General features: G+C 49.1%; 2 protein-coding genes across 6 annotated transcripts; one reads left to right on the top strand and one right to left on the bottom strand.

Moving 5' to 3' along the window:
- Window positions 1-577: 577 nt before the first annotated feature.
- On the bottom strand, window positions 578-10,675 carry Snrpa (small nuclear ribonucleoprotein polypeptide A). Of its 3 annotated transcripts, none has more exons than XM_048440557.3 (7): window positions 10,534-10,675; window positions 9,962-10,052; window positions 7,188-7,360; window positions 5,531-5,707; window positions 2,971-3,144; window positions 2,443-2,531; window positions 578-954 (listed from the first exon to the last, which is right to left on the bottom strand). In XM_048440557.3, exons 2-7 carry the CDS (start codon window positions 10,032-10,034, stop codon window positions 795-797), a joined length of 846 nt encoding a protein of 281 aa, XP_048296514.1. In that variant the 5' UTR covers window positions 10,035-10,052; window positions 10,534-10,675; the 3' UTR covers window positions 578-794. The 3 variants fall into 3 exon arrangements, with proteins under 3 accessions (XP_048296514.1, XP_048296534.1, XP_087763650.1); XM_048440577.3 differs by lacking the exon at window positions 10,534-10,675 and adding an exon at window positions 10,316-10,456; XM_087907524.1 differs by lacking the exon at window positions 10,534-10,675 and having other exon boundaries at window positions 9,962-10,263.
- On the top strand, window positions 10,513-19,319 carry Actmap (actin maturation protease). Of its 3 annotated transcripts, none has more exons than XM_048440536.3 (7): window positions 10,513-10,652; window positions 11,385-11,807; window positions 14,922-14,990; window positions 15,397-15,527; window positions 16,262-16,391; window positions 16,483-16,553; window positions 17,548-19,319. In XM_048440536.3, the coding sequence occupies exons 2-7, from the start codon at window positions 11,503-11,505 to the stop codon at window positions 17,883-17,885; spliced, it is 1,044 nt and encodes a 347-aa protein (XP_048296493.1). In that variant the 5' UTR covers window positions 10,513-10,652; window positions 11,385-11,502; the 3' UTR covers window positions 17,886-19,319. The 3 variants fall into 3 exon arrangements, with proteins under 3 accessions (XP_048296493.1, XP_048296487.1, XP_048296502.1); XM_048440530.3 differs by lacking the exon at window positions 10,513-10,652 and adding an exon at window positions 10,835-11,109; XM_048440545.3 differs by lacking the exon at window positions 10,513-10,652 and adding an exon at window positions 10,835-11,220.
- The last annotated feature ends 1,289 nt before the right edge of the window (window positions 19,320-20,608 follow it).

Here is a 20,608-nt window from a genome sequence, read left to right as displayed (position 1 = left end):
CATGATCATCATTATGGCGGGAACAAGAGTTCTCACACAGGAAGAAAACCTCACAGTGGGGGACACTTAACTGCCCACTGAGTGACAGCTAGGGAGGCCCCAAACTACTACAAAGCAGATGGGCTAACCACAGAACTCACATGTCCCAGTCATTAGGCCAATGTGGAGAGAGATGTCTCCACTTGCCTGTCTGCAACAATATGGGAGTCCCTTAGTGATGCAAGCAGCAGCTCTGTCCTGCTCCTTCAAATGCCATGGGGAGAGTCTTCAGTGAGCCATTCCTCTGTAATAGCCAGAAGCCAGCTCGGAAGCAGGTCTCTGATGTGCCCTTCTGAAGCAGGAGTATCCTTGTGCAGCTCACAACCTGCCCAAATGTACATGGGTATCTTCTTTCCTGTCCTCAATAATTTGAGACAAAAAAAAAAAAAAAACCTGCCGAAGCTGTCAATGTAGCTTAAGTATGGTTAATATCATTATACTCCTGTGTGTTTTCCAAGACTGTGAACTCACAGAGGCCATGAGATCCAACCTCTCCATGTGGAGGGAACCAAGGAAGACAAAATAAAACAGACAATAGTGAAAAACCAACCCTCAAAAAAACACTTTAATCACAAGCTAACAGCGCCAGGTGCAATGTCTGGGGACAGACTCTGGGTACAATGCTGTGTGGCAACCACACACTCACACGCGGCTCTGAGAAGGCCCCCAAGGGGGACTTACCTTCAGGGACTGAGCCAAGGGGGGGAAAGGGGCAGTCCCAGAATGGAGACCTGGACGCCCCGTGGGGGAAGGCACTACTTCTTGGCAAAAGAGATCTTCATGGCATTGTTCTGCGTGATCTTAAAGCCTTGCAGGGCATCTCGTGCTGCCCCAGCCTGCACTTCATTGTCAAACTCCACAAAGGCAATGTCGTGCCGCCCGGGGACCAGACGCACCTCCTTGAAGCCAGGGAACCTAGGAGGAGGGAAGAGCAGACCTCAGAGACCCCCTTGGCATTCCCCTAATATTTGGCACCAACAAAATGACAGAATTCAGAGGTGCTAAGCTTCCCATAATGCACAGCACAGACCCCATACCAAAAGATTGCCTGGACACAAGACAGGCAAAACCCCTACTGTAAACACCATTGAATGAAAACCCTTAACAGCCAAACCACAACGCGGCTCAAACACTGGCACCTCTTCCGTCCCCTGCCCCAGAAACTGTCACCAACTGCGGCTCGTGCTTTCTTGTTTGATTGTTTTTCAGACAGGGTTTCTCTGTGTAGCCCTGGCTGTCCTGGAACGCACTGTAGACCAGGCTGGCCTCAAACTCAGAGACCCACCTGCTCTGCCTCCCAAGTGCTGGGATGAAGGTGCAGGCCACCACTGCCTGGCCACTACTCTCATTTTTATCTTGATTTTGCTTTGTTGAAACAGGTACAGGTCACACCTGGGAGATGGAGGCAGGATGGTCGGCCTGAGCTACATAAAGTGCTTATTTTTATCATAAAGAATCAGAGAGGAGGGGCTAGAGAGGACTCAGCAGTTAAGATCAAGAACATGCCTTTAATCCCAGCACTTGGGAAAGAGGCAGGCGGATCTCTGTGAGTTCAAGGCCAGCCTGGTCTACAAGAGCTAGTTCCAGGACAGGCACCAAAAGCTACAGAGAAACCCTTTCTCAAATAAACGAAACAAACAACAACAACAACAAAAAAAAAAGATCAAGAACTGATCTGGCAGAGAACACAAGTTCAGTTCCTAGCGCCAATGTCAAGCAGCTCACACTGCCTAAAACTCCAGCTCAGGGATACCCCACACTTCTAGCATATATACACAGACACATGTATAACTAAAAATAAAACTAAGAAAACCTTTAAAAAGAGAGAGGGTCTGAAACAAAACCATCCATGCTCCAGGGCTGACAAGCCTGACAGCATCTTTAGATGGGAACTCAGCACCACCCCCAGCATGGCTCTCACAGAGTCTAGGCTCCACAGGAGATAGAACAGGACCCCAACCTCAATCCTGCTTCAGTCTTCCAGGTCCCCAGACTCCAGGTGTTCACTGCCACCAATACCCAGGTTTGACAGACATTTCTGTAAGAAGTGTGCTCTGAGACACCACAACTAGGAAAGCTTCAGCCCTAGTCCACTCAGCAGTCCCTCGACTCAAGGTCTACAGGTTCCATCCTATTGCTAGTGTCCTTGGCGTCCCTGGCTATTTTTTGAACAGGCTAGCCCATGCCAGTCTAAACCGGCCCCACATTTTGCTCCTCTTTAACTTTCCCCTTGTTCTGCACCTCTCAGTATCACACACAAAAGGCAGCCCAGGACCCCAAATACATGGTGCCCACAGCACTGTGTGCCCCGTGGCCGTCTTCCTTTCCCCCTTACACGCCTTCAGCCACTACAGTGACCACCGAACACCGGAACCCACCAGCCCAGCCCGAAGCCCCACTTACTGGTTGAAAAGCATGGACAGCATGAGCTCGTTGGTCTCCTCAGGCAGGTTGGTGAGGAACAGGATGTGATTGGGTGGATTCTCGGAGAGCTGTTGGGAGAGATGGCTGCCAGTGAGCAGGGGTACCCCAAGAAGTATGCCTGGCACTGCACTCTGCTCACCACCCTGTTCAGAATCTTTCTCACATGTTCCCCATCGTCGTCCCTCTCCCCATAGCCAGTGCCCCAGAGACTGCAGGCCCAAGGCAGCAGAGACCTTCCAGTTACTGCCACTACTGTGTGTGGGGGCTGGGACAGCACATGGTGCCCTAGCATATGCATGACACCCGGATGCAGAGCAGACCTTGATTGACTTAGCCTCACCCTGCTCCCCCAAACCAACATACAAGTCAACCCCTCTGTCCCAGGATGGCTCACCCACACAAAGAGCACAGTGCCACCTCCCACCTGACCTAAGAGCCCCAATTAATTGTTCCACTTCTGCATGCAAATCATGCTTGTGAGACCTTACAGTGGGTAGGGTCACTTACAGGCTGGGCAGGCGGCATCTGTCCAGGCATGAGCTGCTGCGGGGGCATGGCCCCAGGGGGGATCTGGCCAGGAGCGAGGCCCGGTGGCGGGATCATGCCAGGTGGTGGCATGTAAGGAGGTTGGCCTGGCATGTGGTGCATGATGCGGGGAGCCTGAGTCATCGGCGGCATACCCTGTGCAGAAGAGGGTAGGACTGGTGGGCTACAGGTCAGGGGTAGCAAGGTCACAGCACCCGCAATGCAAAGACGCAGAGCTGTGAAGACCCACACCCGAAAAGACAAAAAACAACACCCAACAAACACCAAAGAGAGCAAAACTGAAGACTTGGACTCAAGGAGGAATGATAAACCAGAAAAAGGATTTTGAAGCAATTAAAAGTACAATTAGAGCACTGCCCAACTTTGTTCAGATATTTAAACTGAAACCAGAGGAGAGATGGCTCGGTGGTTAAGGGTGGGTACCACAACAGAACAGTTTGGTTCCCAGCACCGTCAGGCAGCTCACAATTTCTGAGATTCTAGCTCTAGAGGACCCAATGCCCTTTTCTGGCCTCCACAGACACTGTACTGAGGTGGCTCAGCAGTTAAGAGCATTGCCTGTTCTTCCAGAGGTATGTTAAATTCCCAGCATACATAGCAAATCACAAATAAAAACATTACACACACACACGCACACAAAACAATAGCAAATTTAGAAAGGAAAGAAACAAGAGCTATCAGGATGGCTCAGCAGGGAAAAGCACCTGCCTCCAAGCCTGACAACCTAAGTTTAACCTCCAGAACCTACCGGGTAGACTGACCTCCTCAATAAGTTGTCCTCTCTCTGACCTCTGCTCATGTCCCATGGCATGAACACTCATAAACACACACAATAAGCAAAATGTAACTTAAAATGAAATTGATAAGTTAAAGACACAGACACCACCACTAGCTACAACATGTGACCCAGCCTGAGCACGATGAGATGAAAGACTCAAAAGACAAAAGACAGAGAGGGAAGGAGGGACAAAATTCAGCCATCTTCTTTTATGCCCAGTTCTTCTGGTGTCCTGCACAGAATGAGATTCCACTTCTCATGCATTCACCAAGACTACAGAGACACTTTGAAGGTTTCTTTACTATCCTTATAGTCTGCTGTCACATTCAGCTCATGATTCAGCCTGAGTTAATTTTTCTCAAAATGAGTCCAAGCATGACCTCAAACTCCTAATTCCTGCCTCAACCTCCCCAGTACTATAATTACAGGCTACCACTGAGTCAAATGCCTAGACCTAGGCAGGGCTATGCTTTTCTCTTGTAGATCCAATCGCCCTGCATCAGAACTGCACAGATTCCTTAGAGCAAGTATCCAGCCTCTTTAGCTTATCTTTCTATCCATAGGCCTATGGCAGGCCATCTTGAAGGCTGGAACTCTAGAACCTTCATCAGTCCTGGATAATTCTCCAGACGGGTTCCCTCCTCCTACCATGGGACCCAAGGGCTGAACTCAGGTTGCCAGGCAAGTACTTTTATCAGAATGGTCAACACATCAGGGATCATGTTGGTTTGCCCTAGATCAGTGCGTAGTGTTGTGGAATATTAGTTGAAGGTGAACATTTGTTTAATGATGCAAATATGTGTTGCATTCTTTTATGTTGCATTTGTTTAACTCTGTGAAGCTGCGTTACTTTGCCTGCCTAAAACTGCTGATTGGTCTAATAAAGAATTGAACAGCCAATAGTTAGGCAGGAGAGGGACAGGCAGGGCTGGCAGGCAAGAGAATAAATAAAAAGAACAAGAAGGATGAGTGTGAAAAGGAGAGGGGGAGATGGGGAGTAGAGTCAGAGTCAAGAAAGGTATACAGAATAGAGAAAGGGGGGCTGGAAAGATGGCTCAGAGGTTAAGAGCACTGGCTGCTTTTCTGGAGGACCCGGGTTCAATTCCCAGCACCTACATGGCAAGTCACAACTATCTGTAACTCCAGTTGCAGGGGATACAACACCGTCATACATAGAGACAGACATGCTGGAAAAAACACTAATGTACACAAAATAAAAACAAATTATTAAAAAAAAAAGAGAGAAAGGTAAAAGCCCAGAGGGTAGGTAGACAGTGTGCCGTCTTTGCTTACCAACATAAACAGCGACTCTTCATCATTCTTCCTTCTGCTTGTAGTACTAGGGATTGAATGGAGGCCTCCCACAGGCTACGTTGATTGCTTTGATTTTTACTTTACAATCCACTAGTCCCTCTAAATTTGCCTATTATTTCCAACAGGAAGCTGATAACTTTTAACTTTCTATAAAGTCACGAACTTAGCATATGCACAGACACACACACAGTACTCAAGTAAAAATACACAGAACAAAACCAAAACCAAGGAAAGGGAACCAGGAGACAGATGTGCAAAAGACAGACCTTCAAAGACAATCAAGTGTACGCTGGGGAAGAAGCACCCAAGAGACCCCTCTACCACATGGCTCACCAACCCAATGGGACAAGTCCCCTCAGTTTACCCCCACCCCAAGCCACATGGCTGAAGGCCTGACAGAGAGGGACATAGTCCTGCACCCTGGCTTACCGGTACAGGCTGAACAGCGCCCACCACGGGGGCAGCTGCCCCACCCTGAACAGCCTTTTTGGCAGCTGGTGTCTCCTGACTTTTGGGCTTCCTCTTCTCTCGTTTGCGGTCCCTCTCCACAAAGGTGCCCTTCATCTTGGCAATGATGTCCGAGTCAGTCTTGGCATACTGAATACGCTACCAATCAGAGCAGAAAGGTCAAGGCCATGGAAATCAGGGGAAAACTGGCAGAGTTTAAAATGTGACCTCTTGAGGAGCTTGCTAAGAAAAGCTATAGAGACTGCTTGGCCACAACTTCCTCATCTGTAAAATGGGGGTATTTTCCACCTGGCAGGATTGTGGTAGGAACTTAATAGGTCTAAGCTTCTGGAAGCAGCAGCCCCTGTTGAGGACTGTAAGGTAGAGGAGGTGTTCACAAGCTCTCCTATGAAGAACCCAGATATGCTCAGACACAAAATTAAAATACTTGGCTGGGCGGTGGTGGTGCATGCTTTTAATCCCAGCACTTGGGAGGCAGAGGCAGGTGAGTTTGAGGCCAGACTGGTCTACAGAGGGAGTTCCAGGACAGTCAGGACTTTTACACAGAGAAACCCTGCCTCGAACTCGCCCCCTGCCCCAAGAAAAATTGAGACAGGGTCTCACTATGTAGCTTTGCCTGATCTGGAATTCCCTATGTAGAACAGGCTGGCCTAGAACTCAAGAGACCCATCTCCCTCTGTCTCCCTAAAATTAAAAGTATGCACTACCATGCCCAGCAATAAATGATCATTTTAAAGTTCATTTTAAAGTTCCACGTTCAGAAGCGGACCTAGAGTATTGCAAAGTGAACTTTTCCGATCCAGTGCTTAGGAAAGGATGAATAACAAAGAGATGGGAATCCCCATGGATACATGGGACAAGAGAACAGCCAGGAAGCTAAGGGATGAAAAAAGCTGGGCCGGGGACTCTAGCTGCTCAAGACACTGAGGCAGAGGGAGACTAAGCTCCACTTCTGCCTACACTGAAGAAGATTAGAGGGAGGGAAAAGGTAAGGTCAGAGGGGGACAGAAAGAAGGAAGAGGAAGAAGGAAGAAGGAAGAGGAAGAAGGAAAAAGAAAGAAGAAAAAGAAGGAAGAAAGGAAGAAAAGGAGGAAAAAGGAGGAGGAAAAATAAGAGGAAGAAGGAGGAGGAGGAAGAAAAGAAGAAGGAAGAAGAAGGAGGAAGGAGAAAGAAGGAGAAGGAGGAAGAAGAAGAAGAGGAAGGAGGAGGACAAGAAGGAAGAAGAGGAAGGAGGAGGAGGAAGAAGAGAAGGAGGAAGAAGTGGTTCCCAGTGGAGTCAGGTGATGAAGGCAGCAGTGAACAGGGCTTAGCGAATCTCTGTGCACTTTGGTTCAGGCCTACTTTTGCAAGGGTTTTAAGCAAGCTCCATTCTATACTCCAGGCTGGGTTAGAACTCTTGGCAATCCTCTTGCCTCGCTCCCCTACACGTAGACATGAACCATCATGCTCAGTTTCTTGATCATTTTGTGTCCCCACAGCCCCAGATAAGGAATACCAAATGGAAAGAACAGCAAGAAAAGTAGCAACCAAAAGAACATTACCGGCCACAGGGCCACCCCACCTTGGCTCCTACAGCACACATACACACACACACAACCTCCATATTCAAGATGCTCACCATGGGCTTGTCGTAAAAGGGGAACCCCTGCATGGAACGCAGGGCATTAGTGGCGCTGCTGACCTCCTTGAAGATGACAAAGGCCTGGCCCCTCATCTTCAGGCTCCGAGACACCAGAATATCCAGGATCTGGCCAAACTGGGAGAAGATGGCATACAGGGACTTCTTGAGCTCTGCATTCATGGAAGACAAGACACACTGTGACAAAAGGCCTGGCACTGTGTCCTGGGATTTGCACTATCCTTAGAGGATGGACAGCCCAAACAAGGGGCCACCTGCCACTGACAGAATACTCAGAATACCACAGCTCAAGAACCCACAACAGCCAGGTAGTGTGGTGGCACAGGCCTTTAAACCAGATAGAACCCTGTGAGTTCAAGGCCAGCCTGGTCTACAGAACAAATTCCAGGACTGTTAGAGCTACACAGAGAAACTCTGTCTTGAAAAAGCCAAAAAATAAGGTAAAAAAAAAAACCACCCCAACCAATCCACAATGGAAGCAGCCAAGGACCACTCAAGTGGAACTCATGTTTACATAACCTTACAAGACGTGGACAGCTCTGTTTTGCTACAGTATGAAACAGTTTGGTGAGGTTGGTGGTGCCGGCTTCAGATGGGAATTGAATTGTGGTCCTGGCTTGGCCAAGTCCTTCTCAGACTCCTCAGGATACCTGCTCTAGGCTAGGGGACATTTATTTATGTTGTGTGTGGTGAGGAGACAATGAGAGGATGACTCTGGGGAGCCAACTCTCCTCCCACCACTGAGTCCCCAGGAACTGAGTCTCCTGCCTCAGCCTTCAAACGCCCAGAACTCCTTTTCCGCAATGACTACCCCAACTTGGGTAACCTGAACTCAGACCCAGCAAGCTCACATGGCACACACATGGAAGTCAGAGGGCACTTGCCTCCTAGCGTGGGACCTAGAAACGTCAGGCTAAGCACCAAGCATGCTTACCAGCCGAACTATCTTTCAGAATACTATTTCCAAAAAATTATATGCAAAAGGGGGCCAGTGTAGTGGTGGTAGAGCCTCCGCTTCACAAGCCTCATGATCAAGTGTGACCCCACGAACCACAGAGATAAGAGAATAGCCTCCCTAGAGCTGTCCTGATCAAATACGTGTATCAACATTCATAAAGTTTGCCTGTGTGAGGGTGCTGCATCCCCTGGAAGAGGAGTTAGACAGATGTGAGCTGCCATGTGGTACCTTTTTAAAAACTTTATTTATTAAAATTTTTTATGTATATTAGTGTTTTGCCTGTATGTATGTCTGTGTGAGGGTGTCCTAACCCTTGGAACAGGAGTTAAGACAGTTATGAACTGCCATGTGGGTACTGGGAATTGAACCCAGGTCCTCTGGAAGAACAGCTAGTTCTTCTTAACCACTGAGCCATCCCTCCAGGACAAGTAGGTTTCTTAGCTGCTGAGGTTCAAACCCAGAGCCTTACTCATCCTTACTCATCCCAGGCAAGACCACCACTATTTGCATTCCTCAATCCTTTTGGAGACAAGGTTTTGTATGTATCCTAGGCAGGTCTGGAACTCAAGATCCTCCTACCTCAGTCTCCTGAGGACCGGGATTACCAGCCTGTACCATCACACCCAAAGAGACTGTCTTTGGTCTCTTTTTTTTTCCCACTTGTGCTGATCAGGTAGTTCAAACTGGCTTCACTTCTGCTCTCCCTGAGTAACTGAACTACAGCCTTCTGCCATCCAGTTCAGTCCAAGAACTCGCATAACCAGAGTCCAACACTTATATCACAACCATTTTCCTTGCTATTTGATCTCAGGCAAGTCATGCCACCCAAGCTCCAATTTCTTAATCCAAGAGGCTTGTGAGAATTAAATATATCCCAGAATATAGACTCCTGTACACAATCCCCATGTTACACAGGGTTACGTATGTATCTCATCACTTCTGAATGTTATTTGCATTATAGTCAAACACTAAGACCAATGTCCAGGAGGCCCATGGACAGAGACAGTCTCATGATGTAGGAGCCAGCCATGATAAGCGAAATATGAACAGATCACCCAAAGGAAGTTCTTTACTTCCAACCATTATCACCTGCCAGAGTAGAACTCAGCCCTCACAAGTTTAATGGAGTAGTCTCAGTAGTTTACCCTGAAGCAATACCTGGTTGCAGAAAGGACCATAAATTAAGATTACCTGAGCACCACCCAAGAATAGACCATCCAAAGGAAATGCCTAACGTTCCAACCGCTGTAGATAGGATCACCTGCCAGCACACACTCACCAGGACACCCCTAGACAAATGTCAGCCAAACAAGGGTCCTGAACCTCAGAAACCCCTCACCCCCACCTTTACTACTATAAAATCACAACTCTAACTGAGCTCGGGGCTCTCCGTTCATTCCAATACGTTGGACATGCGGAGAGACCGAGTTTGCAAGCTTGCTTTTACATACGGGACTCAGTCTCCTTGTGGGCTTTTGAGGGACTTCGCGGATTTGGGCATAACAATGATAGCAGACTGAGCTGGGCTTGATGAAGAGAAAAGTTCCAAAAGGCTTCACAAAAAGAAGGGGCTGGTGAGCTAAAACCTTGAGGATTATCAACAATGCGCACAGGTTAAAGAGCAGAATGCAAAATGATTAAGCGCGTGTTGAAAACCAAGGGCTCGGTATATACAAAGGCCAAAGTTAACTCTTAACAGACTGAATGAAGAAGGCTGATAAAAAGCGGGTGCTAGAGGTAGAAGGGGTCAGCTCATATGAGATCACCCAGAGTCCAGAATATCCCGAGAACTTACCATCCTTCTTGATCTTCTCATTGAGATTGTTGATATAAATAGTGTGGTTGAGACGGGTCTCAGGAACTGCCATGGTGTGAGATGCTCACGGCTTAAAGGGAGAAAAAGAGGCGACTTCAGCCCTACGTTTCCCAAAATTCTTGGTTCTAAATACCTGATGGGCTCTGATCAGAGTTCTGGGATCCTTCCAAGAGTAAACTGGGTAAGCTCGGAATGGGGGTGGGGGGAGAATAAGGGCACAGCTTGGCAAAAGCCAGCGTAGGAGTCCGCTTCTCCAGCCCGCGTGCTAGGGGGAATCTAGAAGGTAACTACGAATCCCAGAATACCCTACGAGTCCCGGCAGGCGGAGCGTACCAAGCGGCGATTCCAATTAGTCCACGCGTGCGAACGGCGCCCCGGGAGGAAAAAAGAACCCGGATGTCGGAGCCAGTTAAGAAAGTAGGGACCGATTTTAGACATCCTAGTCTCTCAAAGAGAGGACTCCCGAAATAACGCGGCTGTAGGCCCGACGCCAAGTGCTCCACCCGCCTCCCCAACGCCAAGCGGCGTCTGCACCAGCGAGAATTCGCCACCTGAGCCGCCGCGCCTGCCACGCTCCCCTGCTCAGGTACACGGCTTCCTGTCCTGGCTCCGGCTTCCCTCTCCGCGAGATACTCGCCACGCGCAAACTCGGTAGATTTTGACTGTTCGGGTAAGTCCCGGGCCTCAGCGCCTGCCAATGAAAGGAACACTTGGGTTCCCGCCTTAATGATAATCCCCGCCCCCTTCCCCGTAGTGACCAGACCAATCGAAGAAAGCTACGAGCTTTTGGCCAATCGGGACATTACTAGGAACGGCCTTTCGGAAGCCACACCTCTTCCCCTTCCGCCAGTGGCCTTGGACCACGTGATCAGCCGCGTGGGCTTAGAAAGGACGGTGTAGTCTGGCAGGGTCAACACTGTTTGCTCCCGGCGGGAAGCCAGTATAAGTTCCTAAGTTCCTTTCCGTAGTCGACCCTTTATCGCTGAGCCGCTGCTACTCTCTTACTTCCCGAGTGATTCCAGGACCCTGCCACCACTAGGCTGTTTTCTCAGCCACGTGATCTCTTGACCTCTAACTCCTACGGGCAACCTTAACGTTCCAAATTCGAGCCAGGGATGTGAGATGAGGCAAGTCACCCCAACCTCATCCCAGATCTGAGCATCCTTATTATGGAAGTGACCAAAACTAGCTAGCTCCAGTGGATGAGTTGACAGAGACATCTTAAATTCCCTCCTAATGTAAGTCCCATCCCCATAGCACAGACCACCCTTGTGGAGCCTTCATCTGACTTAGCCCAGTTTCTTTTTCCACCATTTCAAATACTAACTCAGGTTCTCCCAGACCGACTGAATTAGGCACCATATTCTGCAATTCAACTCTAATTTTTAATTTTTTAAAACAGATTTCTATGTGCGGACCTGAACGCCACATCCAGTTGCTCTAAAAACTGAAACTCCATCCTTGAGAAATTTGGGAGGAATCTTTCTCGTTCTCACATCGGCTCGTCCTGAAGACCCCACATGACTTCTCCATGCTCTTTCCCCCTAAAACCCACAATCCCCCCAGTAATCCAAGACCCCAATATTCCACCTCCTTTACCCCCAGATCCTCTGGACTTAGCTTTGCCATCCCCTCCCTGTAGTCCCCAGGCTTCAGTTCCACCCCCACCCCCACTGCCACCTCCACCCTCTACTGTGGAGGCTGTTCCCCCTCATGTCTACGGCCTGGAGAAGAGCCGGCTGCTGAAGGAGGCCTTGGAGAAGGCTGGCCCAGTCCCCAAAGGCAGAGAAGATGTGAAGAGGCTCCTGAAGCTGCACAAAGACCGGTAGGGTCTCCAAACCCCTAACACCACCCCCTCTCATCCAGCCCCGTCTCCAAATCACTTCAGCCACTCCTTCTCAGGGTTTCCCATTTTCTTGATCTCAAACAGCCCTATCCCTTAAGTCCCCTACCTAGCTCTTCAGTGATTGGCCTCCAGCATCAGAGAAAGCAACTCCTGCACATGCTTCTGTCCCTCCACATAGTGGCTCCCAGAGCAGCCAGGGTTGTAATAACTGGGTCCAAAGGAAGTGTGTAACTCAGTGGTGGCTTCTGAAAGACAGGCAGCTACAAATGCTAGTGAGCAAGTTATGGAGGCCTACCTATCCCGTGAGAGCAGACAGCATAGGCACAGGTCTGTAATAAAAACATGCGTGTTCTCAAAGAACAGAAGAGCTGGGCAAGTAGGCAAGCAGCAGTGTGGCCGGCTGGATGGGTCTTTGATGAGTCAGGAAAAGGCGTTGCTCAGAAAAGAACTACCGTTAAGAGGACTAGAGGTCATGAATTGAGTCCAAAGTCCCAGGAAGAAAGTGATGCATCCCAGGACACAGGCAGTAAGGGAAGAGGATAAAGAAGACACCACAGGCCCCTCTCCAAATTGATAAACTCCCCCAGTGCCTGACATAGGGGCACGTGCCTATAATCCCAGCGTTCAGGAAGCTGAGCAGGAGATGAGTTCCAGGACAGACTGAGCTACATAGTGAGACCTTGTGTTGGGAGGGAGGGAGGGGGGGAGGGGGGAGGGAGGGAGTGAAGAAAAGGGAATTCTTAAACTCCCAACCATACTTACAAGGCACACCAAGTGCCCAACCACCATTATGCAAATTGGATGCAGACAGTCTATCACATTATTAAGTATTTTCTTCTTAAGACGAACCTCTCCACCGATGCAAATAATCCCAATCAGACCAAATCAAACCAAATTAAGAGGTGCCCATGTTTAATGGAGTGCTCCCGGGTGGCCCTGGAAAACATGGAGAGGGGAAGAGAGAGAAGGGGGAGACCACTTGTTCGTTCTTTGGGGGGCAGTTTAAAGAGTCTTGACCTTCCTTGGGGAGGGAAAGCTTTGGCGGACTTTCTTGACCCTCCCTGGGGAGGGGCTTTCTCAGAGGTGGAGTTTGGACCAAGGCAACTCCCAGGAGAGGGAATTTATGCCAGGATCTGGAGTGAAGCCCCCAGCCAAACAATCCGAACTTTTTATATAAAGGAAGGGTGTTAGGGAATTGAGGTGATGATTTGACCAAACGCACATAGGTAATCAATGTCAGATTAAAAGGATTTCTTAAATTGGGCGGTGGTAATATATGCCTTTAATCCCAGCACTCAGGAGGCAGAGGCAGGTAGATCTCAGTGAGTTCAAGGCCAGCCTGGTCTACAAAGTGAGTTCATACAGCCAGAACTAAACAGTGAAACCCTATCTCAAAAACAAAACAAAAAGAAACAAAAACAACAACAAAGGATATCTTTACTTTGTTCATTGGGCTCTTACTAGTTGGGTTTGGGGGGTTTGTGTGTGTTTTAGATAGGGTCCCATGTAGCCCAGGCTGACCTCAAAGTCTATCTAGCTGAGAACACCTATTCCTTCTTCCTCCACTTCAAGAGATGACAGGTGTATATTACCTTCACCAGCTATTTGGTGCTGGTGGTGGTTTGAAACAAGATCTCTCTGTGTAACCTTGGCTGTCCTGGAACACAGTAAGTTGATTGGGCTGGCCTTGAACTCACAGAGATCCACCCGTCTTCCCCTCCAAAGCGTGATTAAAGATGTCTGCTATCTGCTACAGTACTGGTCTTTTGTGTTTGTTTGTTTGTTTGTTTTTGACCCAGTGTCACGCTGTAGCTCAAACTGACAGACGTCTGTGTTGTCCGCCTAGGCTGGCCTGAAACTCAATGGCAGTCCTGCCTCTGCTCTCAAAGGCTATTATTACATGGATCCCCATGGCTGCCTGAGTTCTTAAAGAACCTCATGAAATAGAAACTGTGTCTTTCCTGTTTTCTGGATGAGAAAGCCAAGACTCTCAATTGGCTGGAGAGATGACTCAGTGCTCTTGCAGAGGATCTCAGTTCCCAGCACCCACATGGTGTGACATAACCATAACTCTAGATCTAGAGGACCCAGCACCTCTCCTGGATCCCGTGGGTATCACACAAAGAAAATGTAAAATGAAAGAAACCTGAAGCTCTTAGGGGCAGTCACAGCCACAGAGCAAAGAAGGAGAGAGATCTCCATTTGATTTCAGTAGGGGACTTGGTGCCTCTAACCACCCTGCTGTGGTCAGGAGTTACCTCAAACTAAGAACCTGAAGCTTTGTGTATTTATCATGGGTGTGAGCATCCCCGTCACCACCCCTGGCTTTGCCCTCCTGCTGGCCCTGGGCCTCGAGGGACTGAGATCCCTGAAATCATGCAGCTGCCTCAGGACAGGGCTGGTCAGCCCTGCTCAGCTTCATCTGAGGTGCTCTCTTGGGCCTTAAGCATATTGTCACCTGGTTTTATGCAAGACTGAATTAATCTATTTGTTTGTTGTGTGGTATATGTGTGCTACATTGTTGGTGTGTATGAGGTCAGAAAACACTTCATGAGTCACTCTCCTTCTAACATGTGGGGCCTGGGACTTGAACTCAAGTTGTCAGGGTTAGCAGCAGGTGCCTTTATCTGCTGAGCCCTCACAACAGCCTCCCATCTGTCCCCTACACACACACCTCAGACCTGGTAGGGAGACTAATCAGACACTGGTTATAGTAGCACACCTTTAATCCCAGCATTGAGGAAACTAAGGCAGGAACATTGCCATTGGTTGGAGGCTAGCCTGGGATACATTTGAAGATAATGTCTACAAAAAAAGAAAAAAAAAATCTTAGCATTTGGGTACAAAACATACCACCTTCTAAAATTTTTCTCAGAGAAATCTTTGTGACTCATGGTTATATAGGTTCTGCATCTGCTCTTTGCCTTTCAAGCCCTATGAGAAGCAGCAGGGAAAAAGCAAAATTATGATTCCCAGATGAGAAAACTGAGGCTTTCGGAGTCTCACTGCCTCAGCAGGGGAGTAGCCCTGAGGCCTTAGTCCGTCTCCAGGGTATCTGAGAGCCTTTCTCTGTGACTTATTATTCTGCTTCAGGTTTCGAAATGACTTGCAATGGATCCTCTTTTGTGCCAACCTACCATCGCTCATCCAAGAAGGCCCTCAGTGAGTATCTATTGCTATGATGTGAAAGGTCCTGCCAGTTTTCTGAGGCTAGACTGACCCTGTGGGACGAGTACTCCGCCCCGGGCATCCTGGGGAGGAGGGAGAGAAAGCAGGGCCTTTTCCTCATCATGATCCTTGTGTGTGTGTGTGTCCCCGTCCGTCTGTCCGTGCACATGTGAGTGATACAGAAGGACCATCTAAATGAGTAGCTGAATGAACCCCAGTGAGTGCACAGATGAAGTGGCCCATCCCCTTAAACCCAAGTTTGTCCCCCACCTTCCAGCCTATTACCTCACCTGGCGTGGGAGGGGAGACAGGTCCCCTAGACAGCACACCCCTCCCTCCTCTGAGGTCAGGGGAGTTCAGTAAAGACACAGCATGTGCTAGAGTGGGCTGTCTCTCCCAGGTGTGGACTGGTGGCCTTGTGGATGGCAGGCACTCTTCTGTCAACCCCAGACACTGACAGTGTCTCTCTGGAAAGACTGGTGCAGGTAGCCATGGAGAGAGGCTACACAGCACAGGGAGAGATGTTCTCTGGTAAGTTGACTGGGAAATACCTCAAACCCTAAGTTCCACTGGCTCCTCTCTCTAGGCCAGCTGAGACACTGAAGGTGCATGAGGAGGTCTCATTCCCTTCTGGCCTACCCCTTGCAGTAGTAGGCCAAAGGTGGTACCAGAAGTCAAACTATTTTTATGGCAAAGTGGTTAAACAACTGACCCTTTGTGCCTCACTTGGTTTTTTGGTTTTGTTTTTTGTAGTACTGGGAATTGAACATAGGGATATAAGGCAGGTACTCTACCACTGACCCACGCCCCCAGCCCCTCACTGGAAGATTCTAGGTAGGGACTCTACCACTGAGCCACATCCCAGCCCCTCACTAGGGATTCTAGGCAGGGGCTCTACTACTGAGCCACATCCCAGCCCCTCACTGGGGGATTCTAGGCAGGGGCTCTACCACTGAGCTCTATTTCCAGCCATTTTTTTTTCTTTTGATACATAGGCTCACTAAATTGCTCAGCTTGGTCTTGAACTCACTGGGTAGCCCAGGCAGGGTTTGAACATCTGATCCTCCTAACTCAGCCTCTGAAATAGCTGGGATTATAGGTCCATGCCATCAGACCCAACTTGTGCCTCATTTTCTGAATTTACACAAATGATAAGCCCTTTTGAAATGATTCTCATTCATTCATTCATTTATTTAATCTACACTTTCTCCCGCTCTATTTCCCTCTCTCTCTCCCCCTCTGTTCCCCTCCCCCCTTTTCTGCAGTGGCTGATATGGCCAAACTGGCCCAGGAGACCTTGGACTGCCAGACTGAGCTCCTCTGTGGTGGCCTGGGTGGTCCCAACAGAGATCGGGTCCTGCAGCACCTCATTTCTGGACATCCCTTGCTCATCCCGCATCCTAGGACCTGGGAGGGAGCAGGGCAGGGGTGGTGAAGGGTAGGATCGAAGGCCACACCACAGTTTGGACCTTAACACCAGCTCCAGCTATGATGAGGATTTCAACCATGAGCCATGCCAAAAGAAAGGCCATAAAGCCCACTGGGCAGTGAGTGCAGGTGGGTCTTTGCCTGTGTATGCCGCTCCCTAGACCTCTTCACCTACTAGTAACCTCTGTTCATATTGTATCACCACTGAAGGTGCCTGCCATGCACTGCGGGTGTGAACAAGAGCTTGGCCACCCTCTTTCCCATGCAGTACTTAGCAAATAGCCCAGTAGGTATGAGGCCCCTCAAGTGTCTCCCAATTAGAGTTCACTTGAACAGGCCCAGAGCACAGACTAGGGGGTAAGGGGCTTGAAGTGCAGCCTAGGCTCTTTAGGCTCCGTGGTTCTGCCTAAGTTTCTTCACCTCTCCAGGGCTATTGCCCACCTGGAAATTGAGGGGGTTGGGGAGGAGCACTAGGTTTCCTCACAGAAGCACTTTAAGAGGTTTCTGTGGCTCATGGTTCAGGGGATGCTTCATGGAAAGAAGGCAGAGCTGATGGCTCTGCTGGTGATGGAGGGGCCAGGAACAAGTACAGCTTGTTCCTGCTTGACCAGGAAGCAGAGCTCCACCCAGAAATGGAAGTTGGACTATAACCCTGCACTTGCAATTCAGCCCCACCCCACTGACCCACTTCTTCCAGTAAGGTCCCACCTGCTGAAGGGTCCCCCAGCTCCCAAAATAACACCCTAAACGGGATGGTGCACATCCACCAGACAGCAATAGAGGCAGCACAGCCGCCCTCCTCTTCAGACTGTGCAGGCATGTGACTCCTAGAACACGGCTGACACCGCATGTCTGTCACCAGCACTACCCTTAGCATCCTGCCTGGCCTCTAGAAGTGTGTCTGGCTCTGTGTGGGGGTCTTTCTGGGGCAACTGGAAATGCTGGGGGTCTTTGTTTCAATGCTGTCCCCACCTTCAATGTGCTACAAGAGTCCCTGCTATGTACCCACAGTCCTAACCTTGTGGAAATAAGGCAGCACCTGGCCTGGAGGGTCACAGGGGATGCAGGAGCCCTGGCACCTAACTGTAACCCAGGCAACTCACATCCTCTTCTTGTCCCCCAGGGGTCCTGATAGGTGTGCAGAGTATACCGATACTTGGCTACATGGAAGACTCTGAGTTGCCAGGCCTCTTCCACCCAGTGCCTGGCATACCTCACCAATCACCATCCCTCCCAGATGAGAGCTCCCCTGGTGCCATCTTCCTTCTCTCCAAGCAGGGCAAGAGTTGGCATTACCAGCTGTGGGACTACAACCAAGTTCGGGATAGCAACCTGCAGCTGACAGACTTCTCCCCTGCCAGGGCCGCCGATGGACGGGTGTACGTGGTACCTGCTGGTGGGGTACAGGCTGGCCTCTGTGGCCAGGTCCTGCTGCTTAGACCACAGGAGTGGAGCCATTAGCTGGGGCTGGGGCATCTGCCTTAAAGTTCCCTCCATCACCATTAGAGTGCCTCAACTTCCAACCTGTATCTTGAGTCTTGAGGGTCTTCTGCTAGAAATCTCTCACACAGTCACCCCATCTATGGTGCCACAAGCTTGACCACTGTCCAAAGTCTGAATTCATCACTTGCAGGATTAGGTATGCCTTTGGTTAAGGGAGACTTTTTTTTTTTTTTCGAGAAAGGGTTTCTCTGTGTATCTCTAACTGTTAGGGAACTCTTTGAAGGCCAGAACTCACAGGTACCCACCTACCTCTGCCTCCCTGAGTGTTGGGATTGAAGGCATGTGCCACCACCGCCCAGCTTCTTTTTTTTTGTTTATTTTTTAAAGCATGATCTCTGCGTGGGGTGGTGGCACCTACTTCTAAACCCAGCACTCAGGAGGTAGAGGACTGGTTCTCAGCCTGTGGATCATGACCCCTTTGGGGATCAATACCCTTTCACAGGGTTGCCTAAGACCATTGGAAAACACAAGTATTTACATTATGATTCATGACAGTAGCAACAAAAATAATTTCATGGTTGGGGGTCACCGACCATGAGGAACTGTATTAAAGAATCACAACATTAGGAAAGTTGACAACCACTGAGGTAGGGACCATCCTGGTTTACATAGCAAACTCCAAGCAGCCAGAGCTACATAGTGAGACCCTGTCTCAGAAAGCAAAAACAACAAAAAGGTCTCACTATGTAGCCCTTGAAGACCTAGAACTTCCTATGTAGTAGACCAGGCTGGCCTGAACCTCAGAGATCTGCCTGGCTTTGCTTCCTGCATGCTGGGATTAAAGGCATGTTCCCCCATGCCTAGAGGAATAGTAACTAGGATATGCTTAGGATAGTAACTCAAATCCTAGCCGTGGTCCTCCCACTTGAATGGTCTCTCTCTGGGGACATCTTTTTTGTTTTTCAGAATGGTTTCACTGTGTAGCCCTGGCTATCCTGGAACTCACTATGTAGACCAGGCTGGCCTCAAACTAACAGAAATCCACTTGCCTCTGCCTCCTGAGTGCTGGGATAAAGGTATGCACCACCACCACCTGACCCTTTGAGGGCATCTTTTAAGACACTCAGTTCGAGCCTGGACCCTGTTAACCTGACCCCTATCTCCAGGTTTGCTCACAGAACAGAAATTAACCCAACCCCCTTCTCCTTGGCTTACTCAGACTATTGCTCACCTGCTTGACAGCCATGGTGGCCTTTTAGATACCAAAACTGTAGGCGCCAGCACCAGCCCTGAGCTGGTAAGATGGCTAATGGGCAAAGGTGCTTGCCAAGCCTGATGACCCAGGGACCCATGTAGTAGAAGGAGTGATTTCCACAGGTTGTTCCCTCACCTCCACTTGACTGCTGTGCACTCAACACAAATTCAAATAGAATAAAAGTTTTTAAAAGCTTACTTCCCCTAACTTTTCCTTCTTGGATCCAATATAATTTCCTCTTCAGAGTCCCCAGGACCCCTCTCCTTCCATGTGAGGATAAGAGAGAAATATGTGGATTTTTGTGTTTGTTAAAGATTTATTTATTATGGATAGTGTTATCCATAGTGTATTGTATTATTTATTTAGTTATTATGGATAGTGTTGTACATAGTGCCTGCGTGTATGTCTGCAGACCAGAAGAGGGCACCGGATCTCATTATAGATGGGTTTTGAGCCATGTGGTTGCTGGGAATTGAACTCGGGACCTCTGGAAGAGCAGCCAAGGCTCTTAATCTCTGAGCCATTTCTCTGGCCTGTTTGTTTTGAAAGACAGGTCTTATTATGTTATGCAGTCCAGGTTAGCCTTGCATATGCCACATCCTGCCGAAGGCTGGGATAGTGGTATAGGCCTATAATCCCAGCATTTGGAAGGTAGAGGCCAGAGAATCAATTCAGGCTCATCATTGCTACGTGACAAGTTCAGGGCTAGCTTGAACTGTAACTTTTAAATCACATAGAAAGCAGCTGTGTGTGCCTCCTACTTTATCTGTCCTAACGAACCAACTATAAAGAAAGTAATCGGCACCCGGTATGCCCACTCAGAAGGGGAGGAACAAGTCTGGGTTGCTGTGATGTTCCCAGCAAAATATCACACTTTAGGTGAGGCGTATGGTACAATATGTAGTCACCAGTGAGTGGGGTGTGCAGCAGTCTGAATCCTGACCCTGATATTTGGTTGGCACTGGGAGCCCTGTATCTAGCATAAAGCCAGGCCCAGGAGACTAGCAGTACAGGCTAGGCATGGTGGCACATACCATCTCAGTACTTGAGGCTGAGTTAGGCGGGTCAAGGTGAGTTTGAAGCAAGCCTGGGCTACATTGTGAGTACCAAACAGTTTTGGGCTACAGAGCAAGACCCTGTCTCAAAACAACAAAAAATAAAAGAAGCTGGGTGTGGAGGCCCATGCCTGTAATTCCAGCAGTCTGGGGGCCAAATGGGAGGACCTCACGTTCCAGACCAACCTGAGCTACAGTGAGACCCTGTCTCAAAATTAGGAGAAAGGGGCAGGAAAGATGGCTCAGCAATTAAGACTACTTGCTGCTCTCACAGAGGACCCAAGTTTGGATCCCAGAACCCACCTCAGACAGCTCCAAACCACCTGTAGCTCCAACTCCTGGGGGCAGGGGGTCCAGTGCCCTTTTCTGGCCTCCTTAGGCGCCTGAACACAAATAGTTAACATACACACACATACAAATACCAATATTTT

The sequence above is a fragment of the Myodes glareolus genome, chromosome 1, assembly GCF_982192425.1.
Source record: "Myodes glareolus chromosome 1, mMyoGla1.1, whole genome shotgun sequence".
Classification (NCBI taxonomy): domain Eukaryota; kingdom Metazoa; phylum Chordata; class Mammalia; order Rodentia; family Cricetidae; genus Myodes; species Myodes glareolus.
This window is presented reverse-complemented; position numbering and strand designations above follow the sequence as displayed.

Excerpts from the sequence above, each read along its gene's own strand:
- Snrpa (XM_048440557.3), bottom strand. The coding sequence starts at position 10,034 with ATGGCAGTTCCTGAGACCCGTCTCAACCACACTATTTATATCAACAAT. Across the intron at positions 7,361-9,961 it reads TGAGAAGATCAAGAAGGATG|AGCTCAAGAAGTCCCTGTAT; the intron begins GTAAGTTCTCGG and ends CCATGAATGCAG. Across the intron at positions 3,145-5,530 it reads GCGCTGTTCAGCCTGTACCG|GGTATGCCGCCGATGACTCA; the intron begins GTAAGCCAGGGT and ends TCTTCTGCACAG.
- Actmap (XM_048440536.3), top strand. The coding sequence starts at position 11,503 with ATGACTTCTCCATGCTCTTTCCCCCTAAAACCCACAATCCCCCCAGTA. Across the intron at positions 14,991-15,396 it reads CTCATCCAAGAAGGCCCTCA|GTGTGGACTGGTGGCCTTGT; the intron begins GTGAGTATCTAT and ends TGTCTCTCCCAG. Across the intron at positions 15,528-16,261 it reads ACAGGGAGAGATGTTCTCTG|TGGCTGATATGGCCAAACTG; the intron begins GTAAGTTGACTG and ends CCTTTTCTGCAG.